We start from the raw sequence: 16,828 nt of genomic DNA on the forward strand, positions 1-16,828 counted from the left end.
TCTCAAACTTCCGGGACAACGCGTCCACATTTCTATGTTGAGCTCCTGGCTGATGCTGTACGACAAACTTATACTGCTGGATGCAGGCCCGGCTCCTGACACATTCTGTCAGTGCAGCCGCACAGGGGTGCCTGGTTCATCGCAAGAAAATCCCCGCCCTCCACCCACCCTCTGTAGGTATAATTTTATGGTCAAGGGAAGGACGCAGGGAAGCAGCGGGCAGAGGGGAAGCACGGGATGGCGCTGGGTGCAGAGACACCTAGCGCCGGCCCTGGCTGAATGGTCAGGAACCAGTGCGTCATTCTGGGCTTGTTGAGGTACATCCACATTAGAAGTGCATGATCCGTGACCAAGACAAATTCTCTTCCCAGGAGATAGTACTTCAGGACTTCTACTGACCACTTTATTGTCAAAAATTCTAGCTCAACTATGGCGTATCTTGTTTCTTGTGGTAGTAACTTCCTACTTAAGTAGAGGATCGGCTTTTCCTCGCCCGCAATGGACTGTGATAAAACAGCTACTAAGCCTTTCGTGGAAGCAGGTATGCGTCAAATCGGGAAACTTGATTTAGACTCCTAAAGTGGTTACAAAAATGTATTGCTCCTGACAGCTTTGGAACCAAGACAAGGGACTTGACCAGCTACTTCTGGACTGCTCAATGAACCCAAGTCAAAGCATCTCTTTCACTTCTTGCTGGACAGCTTGTCACTGCGCCTCAGGAATGCGATACGGTCGCTGCTTTAAGACCACCCCTTCAGGTATATTTATGTCGTGCTCCACCAAAGTAGTGTGTCCCGGCAGGGAAGAAAACAAATCTTGATTGTTGTGGACCAAGACCTCTGCTTTCTTTCATTGTTCTGCTAACAACAGCGGGACATCTGAAGGTCCAGGCGAACTAAAAAGGTGCCCTGGTACCTGGGGAAAGGCGGTTTCCAGCATACTCTTGGCGTCATCCGTATTTGGTATAACATTCTTGAAGGTACTTTTATCTTGCTGTACCCGGGCAAAGTGTTGCAGATCTCTCTCCTCGGGTAAAGTACCCCAGTCTGGAGTAAAAGTATCCTCTTCTGATATGAATTGCCCAGAGATTCCCTCTCCAAAGAGGACTGGTCATGCTCTTCCACTCTTCTCCACTTTATGAGGTAAGGCCTTTATGAGGTAAGGACTTTACACTTGCTTTGTCTCTGAGGTTCCTTTAAAAGCTAAGCAAATCCTGGGAAATTGCGTCCCAATATGAGTGGATAAAGGAGCTTAGGTCCAACCGCGGCTACCGCCTCATAAATGCACCCCCTTTTATGGTGAAGCTCACTCGCACAAAGGAGAAGTTTTCTGTGGAACCATGTACACAGAGTACCTTAACTACCACTGGCATTTTCTCTACTGGCCTGGGTAGGACAGCCTCAGAGATCAGGGTTAGCTCACTCCCTATCGCTATAATTGCCGGTAGTTCTTGGCCATTCAGCAAAACAGTCTCCCACATTAATGGGGGTCTGGAATCCAGGGGTACCATAGTATAGAAAGTTGGATATATAGCGCCCATGCTGGCAATACCATACTTTGTTTTCTTTGGACAGTCCTGCCTTACATGACCTGGCTCTCCGCATTCATAGCGGACGACCATGGAATCTCCAGTGGTGTTTCCTTGTAGGGGTGGCAGACAGGGACACAGGCCAGTGGGGTGCCAATTTAACGGGACGCCCATCCCCTGGTTTCCTTTTCGGCATTTTATGCCATATTTCTTGCGGTCTCATACCGCTCCAACACTATAACTAACTCCTCTAGATTCTGAGGATCGGCGTGTATGACCCAGCGCTGCATACTCTTTATGCACTGGTCGATAACTACCGTCTACACAATCTGAGCGGAAGTGCAGACCGCCAGGTGGAGCCAACTCCGCCCCTGTATGGCAAGTTCTGCAACCTGCTTCCGAATCAGGACCCCTGATAATAGGGCCCATTCATGGAAGTGCTACACTTTCCCAGCAGGAGTGAGTCCTGACCAGAATGGCACTTTTGACTAGGTAATTTCTCCGCATCAGCAGAGGACAAATCAGCATAGGCTTTCTGAGTCTCACCAGTGAGATAGGGGCAAGTCTATCAGCCCAAGTATCCGCTGGCCACTTTAAGCACTGTGCCACCTTCTCAAATATCAGTAAATACGCTTCTGGGTAGGGTATACGTCTGGGTAGGGTATACGCGGGTATACGCCTCTGGGTAGGGTAGACATTTTCTTTAGCTGTCCAGCAGCTGTGGTCACGACCGCCGACAGCCGCCCAGGTGACAGGGGGCATGGCCTAATCGAGGGAGACGTGGACACGCCCCCTTAGAAAAATGACATAAAATCATCTTTTGAAGTGCCACGAAGCGCCGCTGCGTGCTGGGGAAGAGGGCGTTGTGTGCCCTTCAACCCGGTGCACAGCCAATGGGGGGCGCGATCAGCGTGATCGCTCCCCACATAGGCATAGGAGACTGCTCCGGCTGCTGCTTTAATTACACAGCATGCAATCAACACCTGGAGCATTTGACATGTCTTTAGCACCTCAGTAGAAAAAAAAAAGGAAAGTAACTTTTTTTTTCAATACACACACACAACAGTTTTTGTACAGCAAGTTACACAGTGACCTTAATATAACCACGTTTTTTCTGGTTCACCAACAATACTCACATATACCGAATGTTCTGCCCTGTCAGATTTTTTGCCATGCCGGAGGCGTCTGGCGTTTGCGCTGTGACACAGCAGTGCAGGTCCCTGTACGGGCCATCAGATGTAACACGGGTGTAAAAATAAGGACTCGCGACAGGCAGGTACTTAGTAAAGCAGTTTTTTTTATCGGCATACTGCGAGTGAGACCATCGGGGAGGGTGGTGTCTGGACAGCTAGGTGCCACCTTATAGTGCCAGGTGCCACCTTACAGTGCCAGGTTGATGGCTGGACAGCCGCTGCCCTTGCAATGGGCAGGGGGAGGCCAGAGGGCAGACACACGCAGACAGGAGAGGGCCAAGAATCGGGCACCGGTGCTTTTACCTGTTAGGACCCTGGTGGTCTTGATTTGTGAGAATCATGCACCAGGTCGCCACCTTCCTTCTGCCGAGAGGCTATCGCCGCCGAAACCTAGCAGACGCAGCAGCAGCCTACGCTAGGAGAACAGGGGGCCAGACAAGCGAGCTGAGCGCCGATCACATTCCACCCTCGCAGACAGCAAGACGGAGACAGTGGACTGGTTTGTAGGTGGGAGGGCTTTTGCCGTTAGAGAGACTGCTATGCTGCACAGAGCCGTCCAGGCCAGGGAGAGTTCAGAGTGGGCTGGGTAGGAGCAACATGTGGAGGCCCCTGGGCGACTAACCCGTCTGCCCCTCCTATAATCCGGCCCTGCTTGCCCCCCTTATCATAGCAAGAGGTGCCCTGTCTTCTGTGGTTTACCTCTCTTATATTATTGTACAAAAAAATTTGGATACGCTCTGTGGGAAGTAAAACGAAGGTGGGCTACACCCCAATGTTATATAGCTTGAGAATATTTTAGAAATTATACTGTGTTATTGAAATATAGTTTTTTTCATGTGGCTGATCTTCCAAGTAAATAGAGACATTATATTAAATCAAGCTATGGGCCTGATTCAGAGATATTCGCAAAGCCGATAGTTACGCTGATTGAGCGATTGTTTGCTTTGTGCGCGTAGCTATTGCATTGCAATTATGCTCATACAGAGAAACCACTCGCAAAGTGAGTAACAGGTAGTTAGCGTTTGGGGGTGGTAACGGAGGGGAGGTAAGAAAAACGCAGGTGTGTCGGGCCGTTTAAGCGCCATTTCATGTGCGTGCATAAATTAGCCATTGTGATCTCCTTCACAGCAAGAGAGCTCTCTGCGTGTCAGGAGAGCTGCAGTGTTTGTGGCTGGTCAGACCTGCCTTACATGCTGCGTGACTGCCCGATGTTCCCGATGTTTGCAGGGTTGTACGTCATCGGATGGATATGAGAAGGCAGCAGTGGGCGTCCCTATGATCGGCTGTGCTTTGGAAGGCATTAGCAAATTTTATCAAATGGGATCCGGTAGAGAATGTAGTTGCGATTGCAATAGCGTAAATCTTGGAATCAGGCCCAATATAAACACTCCGTAAGTGTTTTATTATTCTTTTGCAAACAGCAAAAACATTGAAGATCACATCGTACATTTAGCCTCTGTCAGGTTCTTCTTGCCGGAGTACTTTACTTTTGAACTGTGCTTCTTTTAAAATGTCCTATGAACACTTTTTCTGGGCCCACTTTAGCCAGTGTAATACAAAGCTGCAAATACATGAATGAGTAATAAAGACTCTCATCCCTCAGTGTCAGGATCAATGTGAGCAATACATGAGGCTAAACCCAGAGAAACACAAAAGCTTAACGCAGTGAAAGCTATGGTTCTAAAGCTGGTAGGAGGTTGAACTTTTGTAGTATGTCCCTGGAGACATCGGTGCATCTCTGCGCGACTCTCCGCACACCTGAGCGCTTATATCTAAATACGAAGCATGCATCTTGATGTGTGCAGTGCGGCCACAGGCACTCAAGAGCAAAACTAGGGTGTTTTGCAGTGCGTATATATATATATATATATATAATGCACTTTGTAACTGAGATCCATTATTTAGAATAATTAATTCAGTAAGTTCTCTTGATTTCTTATAAATGCACATTTTATATTTCATTTTTATCTAATTTACCACCTGCTTTCAGAATATTAAAACTAATGTCCTAATTGCCTGCTTCAATGGAATGTTACATTTGCTAATGTTGACCTTTAGTTGCTCAGCAGCTTCCCCTTTGTTCACTGCGGTGTCTAAAAGGTCATAATTCCTGAATAGATAATGTGTTTCTATTCTGCCCTCTCTATGCCTGATCATCCTTCTCCTTCCTATTACAGAACGGTCTGCCTGACACACAAGCCAAGTTCCACATTATGTTTTTATTTTTTGCCGCTGCCATGTTCTCTGTCAGCTTGTCCTCCCTGTTTGGTTATCACTGCTGGCTTGTCTGTAAGAACCGGTCAACGTTAGGTAAGTCACAGTGGGGGGGGGCTCTACACGATGGACTTACAAGTCGCGGCAAATTGACTATAAATCAGGTTGCTCAAATCTGCCCCCAAAATTGGCAGACATCGCAGAATCACTGCACTGACGGAATACTCAGTGTTAGGTATGGATATATTGGCAATCGATGAAAGATCGCTGTGGAAGTCATCGTTAAAATATATTCATTGATGTCAGACACTGGTGATTGCTGCAAAATCAGCAAGAATAGTGGCACAAAGAAAACAGGACCGACCCTAGGAAATAGCCTTAGGTTTTAATTTGCAAAATAGCACTGGGGCTAGAAGAGGATTTTAGGTGGCCGACTTCCCCCCTTTTTTTAATAATAAAAAAAGAATAATCAGGTGTTTTGCAATTATAAGAACTGTATGCGGCCACTCAGTGATGTAATGCCACGTCACAAAGAGTTATATAGGGAAAGGAAAGGTGAGATGCACAAGGAGTCTCTGTACTGTTCAGTATTAGTAAATATACTTTGTATATTCTGATTTTATAGGTAGAGTAATTGTGTAATGAAAGAACTGACTGACAACAAAATTAACAGCGAGATTTATTATTAAAGCATATAAAAAAGAACAAACAATGAATCACATTAAAAACAGCTGTGCATATAAACCCCAAAATATCATCATATTGATCCATTTGTTTACAATTTTGCATTAATACAGATATATCCACATACATCTAGCCTCCTTGCGTGTTAGACAGCCCTTCTAGTTGGAAATGGTATTGAAATACTGACTGCTCTTTAGCCGCCGGTCAAATACCACCTCCAGAAGCCCGAGAGCAGGAGATCCCAACACGACTAGATAAGTATCTAACCCTTCTGGCACCCTATATCTAAGTCTCCCGGGGGGGAAATGCCAAACCTTAACCTCCCCCGGGGGTGCCTATCTCTAACCCCCCCTCCCCGCATGCTAACACTAGCTTCGAGCGGGTGCCTAATCCTAAATCCCCCTGGGGGTGCCTAATATTAATCACCCCCATCCCCGGCTTACCTTTACACTTACCCGTCGTCTGGACGTACGGGATTCCGGCACTCGGGATGCCGACGCCGGTATCCTGATGTCCATCGGGATATCGGCATTATGTCCGCATTGCGGGATTGCGGTGTCGGTATTTCGACTGCGGGCAACCCGTCCGCCGTCATAATAACTACATCCCTTCTAGGTGCCCCATGCCGTTACGAGGCTCGGTAGCGCCAAGCTTCTTTTCGCACAACGTTTTCCCTTAAATGCATCTTATTCACAAAGTGGTGCGAATACGGCTGGATCTGCTTGCGAAATGCTATGTTATGTAGCTGTGTAATGTAGCATTTCGCATGCAGATATAACCGCAGTCGTACACGGAATATAGACATGCTGCATATAATTTTAATCAGCAGAAGCTGCTTGTGCGTCCTGTTTGCACGACTTTGCGAATAAAATGCATTTTAAGAGAAAAAGTTGCACGAAAAGAAAAGCTTGTAGTGATGATAGATGTATGTGGATACATCTGTATATAGAAATAACCATTTATTAGGCTGTGAATACACAAAAATACTGAAAAGGTTTCATTCCGTTTCCCAGTGTATACTTGGATTTCTGGCCCTGATTCAGAGCCGGACGCTCTGACAGAGCGCTCGCTCTGAGTCAGGGCCATCCTTCTTAATTTTTAGAGCGGCCTCTTGGCCGCTCGTATAGCTGTGGGTGACCACTCACAGCTATAGCGAGCGGCCAGGAAGATGGTCGCGATGGTCAAAACCATAGCGACCATCGGGCTTGCGATGAGACCCTTGTGGTAGGGTCTCGTTGCCGCAAGCCCTGGAGTGCTTTCGGCTCTATCAGACTTGTGATGTCAGTGGGGCGGGCCCCATGGGAACGCCTCCGTCTGGGCAGGCACGCCCACCAAAGGGGGCTTGCTGTCACTCACCATCGACAGCACGCCCCCTTTCGTACGAGACCCGGAGCGACGGCTTGCCCATCTCTATCTGGGTCTCGCGCATGCGCACGACGGAGCCGGCTCAGTCGTGCGCATGCGCACTGGGCCAACATCGACCCGCTTGTGAGCGCTCAGCGCTTGCGAGCGGGTCTGAATCAGGCCCTCTGTGTATTAGTAGGATTAGGGCAGTCAGAATTAGCCACAAGCTAGTTAGTATGCAGGTTAGTTTCTTTTCATATATTAATGCAGTGTAACAATTAATATTCAAGTCCATACAGGATGCCAATTGGTTGTTATGCCAATCAAGCCTTGTTAGCCGCAAGCATTATCCTTGTATAAATAGGCACATAATGTAGCAAGATGATTGCCAGATGATCCGATTGTTTGATAGTCCTTGCACGTCCATCTCCACGCTCCAAGGAATCTGTTCCGATCAGCTATCAGGCTTGAATTACTGGCAATCAACCACAGTACCTGTTTTTGCTCTTTTTTAATTAATTTACACAGCGCCAGCCCGAAGATGTTTTTTTATTATTATTAATTTCAATTTAATTTCTACGTATAGAACACACACTTGAAACTCCATTGAAATTAATGTGACATTGAAACTAATGGATTTTTTTAAACATTGTTAGCGAAATCACATTTATTTAAATCAATGGACATTCCTACAATCCACATGAATCTAAAGAAAATTGCCACTTAACAGCGAGTAGAGCTGATGAATTTCTGTTTTTGTTATTTTTTTACTTTGGCCATTTCTAGTGATTTTGTTTGATTTAAAAAGGTGGGAAAATAAATCTTTAGTAGATAACTCCCTACCAATATCTGTAAAAACACACAAGTATTGATTCTGAGTCACATGCACACGTGCACTGCCGAGTCTGAGTCACGTGCACTGCCGAGTCTGAGTCACGTGCACTGCCGAGTCTGAGTCACGTGCACTGCCGAGTCGGAGTCACGTGCACTGCCGAGTCGGAGTCACGTGCACTGCCGAGTCGGAGTCACGTGCACTGCCGAGTCGGAGTCACGTGCACTGCCGAGTCGGATACAGTATTGCAATGTTTCTCTTCTGTGCATGCTTCTAAGTTACACCGCACATGCGACCGGGGGCGCTTGGGGGGAAGGGGGAATTGGCACTAATTACCCAGGCTCAGGCGTAATGGAGAGGCCCGGCAGGGGCCCAGGCCAGCTTCTGAGGGAGTCAAATGTGCCCCTTTAGAGCAGAGCACCGCTTCATGTCAGTGTTTTCCATGACTTCTTCATGGAGAGGGCGTTGCCATGCTTCCCGTATTTGGCCACACACCCTTCAATATCCAGGCCACGTGGCTGTCTCGATGGCTCTGCATGCGTCCTGATTGTCAGCACACAGTCGCAGTACTGATTCAGAAGCAGCGTGTCTGAAATTTATTTGAAATATATTAAGCGGGGGAGGGGGGCTATTCAGACTCATGGATAAGCTGCATCTTATGGGAGTGTTGTTAAAAGTGGTTGCATACAAAGATGCTTCATCTGCACCTGACATAAGGCTGGTGTAAGTTTCGGTGGTGCAACCGATGATGGTGTCTAAAGAGGCACCAATCGATATTTGAGCCTCTTAAGAGGCTCAAAGTGGGTGTCTCAGTCCTTGCACATTCAGACGCACGTCTGTACACCGGGTGAGGGCTTAGTAGCGGCAATAGTATAAAGTCGCCAATGTTACAGCGGCGAATGACACAGACACGGTCGCATATGCGTTCGACACTGAATCAGCCCCATAATGCAGAATCAATGTTAGTCATTTGGCTTCAGCAGTGGTTTTAAACCATTCTTCCTCGTTGAAAGGCCTGACATTGCTCCAAATACAATGTAACCCGGAAGTCAGTGGTAATCATAGTTATACTGTATGTTACGTTTTTGTACTTTTTATGATAAATGAAACTTAGGGCCTGATTCAGACCCACTCGCGAGCGGCTGTCCGCTCGCAAGTGGGTCGATGGTGTGCACTGCGCATGCGCACGACGGAGGGAGCTCCGTTGTGCGCATGCGCGAGACGCGACGAGCGAAGGACTTTCCTTCGCTCGTTGTGTCAGATCAAAAGGGGCGTGCTGTCGATGTTGATTGACAGCACGCCCCCTTTGGTGGGCGTGCCGGGGGCATGCTCTGATAGAGCCAAAATCACTCCTGGCCTTGCGGTTGAGAAACTCAACCGCAGGCTTCTGCTCGCACTGGCGATGGTCGCGATGGTCAAGACTATCGCGACCATCATCCTGCACGCTCGTATAGGCTGTGGGTGGTGACCCACAGCTATATGAGCGTCCAGGAGGACGCTCCATAGTTATGGAGGTGGGCCCTGATTCAGAGCGAGCGCTCTGGTCAGAGCGTCCGGCTCTGAATCAGGGGTTAGTTCCATAATAATCTGAGGAATAATATATAATGTCTCTTGTGGGAAATGTATAGTATACATAAAAATAAGATACTATATGATAAAAAATTAGCGGACATCTGACTGGTTTGCTCTTGGCACATAAGACTCTGGAGCTGAATGATTCTGTTAAAAATAAAAGGTGGAAATTTAGTAGAGATCAGTTTTTTTCCAGCAGTTTATAATATTGAGTATATGGGTTAAATTACATGTGCACCAACGTGTTACTAAACATATCTAAAAGTGTTACCTCTTTTTCCTTTGCCGATTCAGTTAGCTGCGGAAGCTTCGGCGCGGTAACTTCTGAAGGCAGAATCTGCTTGCACCTGATAAAGGTGCGAACACAATCTACTTACCATAATGCATAAATAAATGCGAAACGCGGGCCCCCGATGGCAGCTCGTAGCTAATTGAATCTGCCTGTTAATGTTTTTGTTTCCATTTACACTTTAAGGACCAAGGAACCTGCTATACAAATTGCTTTAAATTAAAGTTCACAAAGTTATGTGCATGTAACATTGAAAGGATTAGTTAGAAGCGAAGGTAGTTTGGATAAGGGTGCGGATACTTTTCTGTGCACAGTAAAATTTCTAAGACTGCTGAAATTCAAAGGAAGAGACGTTTGTGTAAGACAATATTACGTATTACATTAAATAAAAAAGGAAATATTTTAAACTCGTAAGTTACAAGACTCCTTACTAAAAACCTTTCATCCTAAAAGGGATCTAAGGAAGGATGGTGTAAGGAAAGACGGAAGGAAAGTCTCTACCTTACTTGAGGGGGTGGTCTATGACTGGAGATCCACCTTTTTAGAGTTTTGTTTTGGAAACCATTGTAATATTTATTTTTAGATTGTTCAAGATGATTTTGCATGTGTGATCAACTTTTATTTTACTTTTAAACAGTTTTGACACATCACATTTCAACGTCAGCTGTTAAGGTCATGCTAGATGGAGACTTACAGCTGTTGCATCCTAGATGCTGCTATCTCTGTAGTCGCTGACTGCTGCAGCATTCTGGGTTTAGTGGAACTGGATTTGTGGAACCTGTGACACAAAGTTGATATAATTATCTTGCCTCTGCCAGCATAATGGCTGATTTCAGTGTGTGTAGGCGATAGGTGTACTTTTCCGTTAATCGTGTATATTTATTTTATACACCAAAATGACTATTTGTGACATGTCCCAATCTGTCCTACCTTACTATTTGAAGCCCATCCCAAAAAAAAGTTTTCTTGGGACTTCTGAAGCAGTGAGATCTGTACAAATACTGAACCTTATTGTCTTACGTGCATGTAATAACATTGGCCTGTCACAAGTAAGAGGGAGGCAGCGAATGGGGGAAAATGCATAAGTCACTTTTTTTTTAAACAATTAGCAAAATTATCTGTTTATCACTGTCCACAAAGTAAGTTGAAGATATATGGCAGCATGTCTTTATTGATCTAATTTTATTTACCATGTATAGGGGGAAATTCATTTAAGTGTGATGTGCTGCCAGCTGGGCACATATTGGCCCATATGGTAGGGCATCGCAAGGATTCCCTCGAACCCCATAGAAAGAAAACTTACAATGCCAGCTGGCGCGATGTGTCATTGCGGAACGGCACATCACGTCTATCACGCTGAATGGAATTCCCCCCATAGTGTCTCATTTCAGTTCTGCATTGTACCATGTAATGGTTGTACTATTGTAACTTTCTACATGTCTCCTGTTTGTACTAGAGGCTTTCAGATCACCGATATTCAGACATGGAACAGACAAAAATGGCTTCAGCCTTGGGTTTAGCAAAAACCTGCGACAGGTATTTGGGGATGAGAAAAAATATTGGCTGCTGCCTGTGTTTACGAGGTACAGTAATTTAGAATTAGACCTTAAATGTATTTCCACCTTACAGAAGTCAAATCTAATCTGCTTTTTTGTAATGAATTATCCAAAATGTTCTGATGGTTTGTTCTATGAGAGCACAACTCATCATTGGCAAATCTGTTGTGTTTGTTTAACTTATCAATACAACCATTTCAAATGCTGATCCAATGACTATGGAAACTGGGTTTGAAATCCAATCCCCAAAAAATGCATTGCAGGCTCCTGTCTATAATCACTCACCCCTGTTTATCACTGGGCCACCTCTATGTGTACCTTGTATAGTGTAGAGGCTCCACACACACTCCTTGAGGCTCGGATGCTTAGCGGCTGATGTCGTAAGCACTTTTCCTGCGAACTTAAGCATTTAAACTATGTTATAATACCTTTCACATTCTAAAGCAAATATTAATGACTTGTATGACCAAAGGAAGCTTATCATGGGCCTCCAAGTATCCTGTCTTACAATTGTGGAGCCCTACTTGTTTGGGTTTTTTTTCAGTAAAATTACATCCATTGTTGTCTCCATTGCCATTGTGTCCCCAAGAAGGTGTTTGCAGCAGATTCCTATTGCCTAAAGACACCAGAAAGCCTCATTTGTTTTGTTGGGCACTTCTTTAAACATAATGATTGTATGTTGTAATGTTGTAAAGTTTACTTTTACTAAACTATGTGTTTGACTTCTGCTCATAACCGCCACATGTCACAATGGTAGTTACTAAAGTGACATCCAGTAAAAATACCAAAATGACTAAAAAATAAATAGGAGAAATAGGAAAGATACGAGCCTAGTGCTGGGACTCTAGTCACAAGCTCCTGCTGGGGGGATTTTGCCTTGCAGCTTCATTTTAAGCAGCAGTGGGGCTAGATAAAACAAAACCTCCTCAACCCAAGGGCATGGGTGCGGATGGTCACCATGAGTTAAGATAAAAATGAATAAAAGAATAGTAGAGAAAGAAAGAAAGAAAGAAAGAAAGAAAGAAAGAAAGAAAGAAAGAAAGAAAGAAAGAAAAGAATATTATTGTTGGAATATACACTAGGGACAAGCAATATTCTGTGATACTTTGCACAGATCAAGCTTTACGGTGATACAGGCCGTACACAGTGGTGCAAAATTCCGGTGTACAGTCATCAATGTCAGCACTTGCTCTACTAGTCAACAGAATGCCATTGAATATTAGAGAGCATTTTCTTTCCAATTATAGACAGCTGAAATTTCTCCCGCGCCTGTAGGACAATGCCCTACTGGAATCTGATGCAAGTTATTAAGCTGAGACAACAATGTTTTCAGCTGCTGTGACAGCTCTGTCCATGACCCTGTCTATGAAATCACCTATCTACACAGAACATTTCTACATGGCAAGGTCTGCCTAGCTGTCAATCACTCTCTGTCTGCTACAGTATGTTAGAGAAACACCTCCCTCCAATCATGGCAACCTACTACAGAGGAGCGAAAGAGAACATTGTAGACTTAATTTAGTTATACTCCCGTTATTTCAATTATATTATTAAAATTACATTCTATGATATATATTAAAGCAAAAAGTGTTTTTTTTTTAATCTTCTAATTAACAATGATAATGAGTAGGAATCAAGTTATCATTAAATTGATGTGGAAAAATGCTTACTAAGGGGCATTCCCATCCCATCTGTGCTTTTTGCTCCTCTTCCCAATTAAATGATTCCAACCCATAAACAAAATCTTCCATATCGGTGTATAGCCCATCAAGGAGCACACCTGAACTACCGAACTACTCCCATCTACCTCTCAGACTGCTACTTTGGCCTGTAAATCAATGTTGTTGTTAAAGTGTCTGTACTATTGAAATATAGATACAAAGGGCCTGATTCAGACCTGGATGCTATGCTGCGCTCGCTCGCATTGAGCAATTTTTCGCAATCTGCACATGCGTATGATTTGCAATGCGCGTGCACGAATCAGTCATTGCGATGGGAAACTGCTCGCCCGTAGCCCGCAGTTGGGCCGCTATTTTGAGCGACAGATAATGCCGTTTGTGGGTGGTAACAGGGGATGGTGCTTGTAAATTGGGGTGTGGATGTGCGAACGCAGGCGTGCCCAACCGTCAGAACGGCGTTTAATGGGTGTGCATAATTAGCAAAGTAGCGTTATTACACACGTGACTGGGTTGTATTTTAGCCTGAACTGCTCGTAATGTTGTGGTGGGAAAAGTCTACCACAAGCACTGCGAGCAGCTCCGATGGCTCTCGATGTTCCCGATTAATCCTACAACTGCCGGAGATGACGTGTGTTGCAAGTGGCAAAGAGGCGTCTTTATACAGGTGCGAGCGCACAGCGCGGCCGCTCGCTATTACTTAGTGGGTGGCTTTACGCGACGCAGTGTAAGCGCATGATTAAATTTTTTATTTTAGTCAGCGAGCGGCTGAAATAGCATCCGGGTTTGAATCAGGCCCAAAGTACATAAGCATTGCATGAGGTACACTTATGTGAATTACCATTATTCTCTGGGAGAGTATTCTTAAAATAGGAGCAGATCGAGCAAAACTTGGAGAGAGATAAAATAGAGTAAGAAAATGTAGCAATCCATCAGCTCCTAACTTTCAGTTTTCAGATAAAGGCCAGGATGTACTAGCCTTGCGGGTTAGTACACCGATACTAAACTTGTATGTACTAATATATGCGATTAGTATCACAAAGGACAGCTCTTGCGATAAGAGCTGCCCTTTGCGAAGCTGCTTACGCCGGGTGAGGGGGTCTCCGCGGGTCTCCTCCCCCTCCTAGCCCCGGGAGCTTCCTGCTGGTGACCTCTGCAGGAAGTCCTGGGCTCCTCCTCCTATAATAAATTGTTACCCAGCCCTTAATTCATAGACTGCACCTCTCATTGAGCTGCAGCTTCTATTATAGGGTACCTGCTCAAAATGTACCCCAAAAAATTTAAACAAATTATTTTAAAATAAGCGCTGCTCAAACACAAATTAATAACAGACAATTTATTAAGATGCACACATACAGTCAGGTGCAAAAATATTGGGACACCACCACAATGGCTTTGAAATGAAACAAACAAGATGTGCTTTAACTGCAGACTTTCAGATTTAATTTGAGGGTAATTACATCCCAATCAGGTGAACGGTGTAGGAATTACAACAGTTTCTATATGTGCCTCCCACTTTTTAAGGGGCCTTAAGTAATGGGACTATCAACTCAAAAGCTATTTCATGGACAGGTGTGGGCTATTCCCTCATTATTTCATTATCAATTAAGCAGGTAAATGGTCTGGAGTTGATTCTAGGTGTGACATTTGCATTTGGAATCAGTTGCTGTCGACTCTCAATATGAGATCCAAAGAGCTGTCACTATCAGTGAAGCAAGCCATCATTAGGCTGAAAAATCAAAACAAACCCATCAGAGAAATAGCAAAAACATTAGGTGTGGCCAAATCAACTGTTTGGAACATTCTTAAAAAGAAAGAACGCATCGGAGAGCTTAGGAACACCAAAACACCCGGAAGACCATGGAAAACAACTGTGGAGGATGACAGAAGAATTATTTCCCTGGTGAAGAAAAACCCCTTCACAACATTTGGCCAAATCAAGAACACTCTCCAGGAGGTAGGTGTATATGTGTCAAAGTCAACAATCAAGAGAAGACTTCACAAGAGTGAATATAGAGGGTTCACCACAAGATGTAAACCATTGGTGAGCCTCAAAAACAGGAAGACCAGATTAGAGTTTGCCAAACAACATCTAAAAAAGCCATTACAGTTCTGGAACAACATCCTATGGACAGATGAGACAAAGATCAACTTGTACCAGGGAGATGGGAAGAGAAGAGTATGGAGAAGGAAAGGAACTGCTCATGATCCAAAACATACCACCTCATCAGTGAAGCATGGTGGTGGTAGTGTCATGGTGTGGGCATGTATGGCTGCCAATGGAACTGGTTCCCTTGTATTTATTGATGATGTGACTGCTGACAAAAGCAGCACAATGAATTCTGAAGTGTTTTGGGCAATATTATATGCTCATATTCAGTCAAATGCTTCAGAATTCATTGAACGGCGCTTCACAGTACAGATGGACAATGACCCGAAGCATACTGCAAAAGCAACCAAAGAGTTTTTTAAGGCTAAAAAGTGGAATGTTATGCAATGGCCAAGTCAATCCCCTGACCTGAATCCGATTGAGCATGCATTTCACTTGATGAAGACAAAACTGAAGGGAAAATGCCCCAAGAACAAGCAGGAACTGAAGACATTTGCAGTAGAGGCCTGACAGAGCATCACCAGGGATGAAACCCAGCGTCTGGTGATGTCTATGCGTTCCAGACTTCAGGCTGTAATTGCCAGCAAAGGATTTGCAACAAAGTATTAAAAAGTGAAAGTTAGATTTAGGATTGTTTAGTTTGTCCCATTACTTTTGGCCCCTTAAAAAGTGGGAGGCACATATAGAAACCGTTGTAATTCCTACACCGTTCACCTGATTTGGATGTAATTACCCTCAAATTAAATCTGAAAGTCTGCAGTTAAAGCACATCTTGTTTGTTACATTTCAAAGCCATTGTGGTGGTGAATAGAGGCCAAAATATGAAAATTCTGTCAATGTCCCAATATTTATGCACCTGGCTGTAGAATATAGAATTATCCTTATAACTAAAATCAATAAAAATACACACACATATATATATATATATATATATATATATATATATACATATATACAGTGTGTGTGTGTATATATATATATATATATATATATATATATAAGAGTCCATTTGAATAGAACCGCTATAAGAGTATTTGGCAATTTATTCTAAATAGAACATTATTTAAGTCCTCTAGTTATAATATATGAACAAAGTTTGTTAGTATAGCACTTGATCAGTGATACGTATCCAGCTTATATGGGTTAGCATTGTCAATGCTCCTTTAAGGTATCTTATAATATATTGGCATTTGATTAGTATATCATATCCAGCTCATATGATTACCTTATAACAGCACTTAGTGAAGCATATCCAGCTCATATGGGTTAGTATTGTCAGTCCAATATTAAAAATTATTCCTTTAAGATACCTTACATTTATTGGCAGTCACAGCGGTTTCTATAGTGCGATAGCTGTTCCAGATCCTCCACTGGTCTGGAGTAATAGACGTTTAATCCTCTTATCTCTCACTGCCACTATCTCCACAATGCAGTTCGGATCTCCACTGGAAATAGTCTGTATAAAATGAAGAGCTTATCATGAACCCGGCTGGCTATTCAGATCTCCTTTGTAACGCGTTTTCCCACCTATATAGGCCAAACATCGGCGGCTTCTTATGATTGAACGCAAATTTTCATCTGAAGTAGCCGCCGATGATGAGGTGAGGTTGAGGTGGTGCTTAGAGACGACAAAGGAGCAGGATACGGTAAGAAGCCCATAGGCTGGTGTTACCCTCCACATAAGGTAACGCCAGAAAAACCTGGTGTTACCCTCCACATTGAAAATCGGGCGGGGGGGTTTAGTACATATGAAAATGCGGTAAAAACCCTGCAAATGTTTTTTTTACCGCATTTTTCCTTTAGTGCATCCCGGCCATCGCCTGTAAGGTG

At 44.2% G+C, this 16,828-nt stretch overlaps 1 protein-coding gene across 1 annotated transcript in view; it reads left to right on the forward strand.

The window, feature by feature from the left end:
- Positions 1–16,828, forward strand: part of ZDHHC2 (zDHHC palmitoyltransferase 2) — a 95,680-nt gene that overhangs the window by 59,169 nt on the left and 19,683 nt on the right. The window contains exons 8-9 of the mRNA XM_088478745.1: positions 4,899–5,031; positions 11,113–11,239. Coding sequence (XP_088334871.1) covers positions 4,899–5,031; positions 11,113–11,239 — 260 coding nt within the window. The remainder of the gene's footprint in view (positions 1–4,898; positions 5,032–11,112; positions 11,240–16,828) is intronic.

The sequence above is a fragment of the Taudactylus pleione genome, unplaced genomic scaffold (genome assembly GCF_031769625.1).
Source record: "Taudactylus pleione unplaced genomic scaffold, aTauple2 ptg000218l, whole genome shotgun sequence".
Classification (NCBI taxonomy): Eukaryota; Metazoa; Chordata; class Amphibia; order Anura; family Myobatrachidae; genus Taudactylus; species Taudactylus pleione.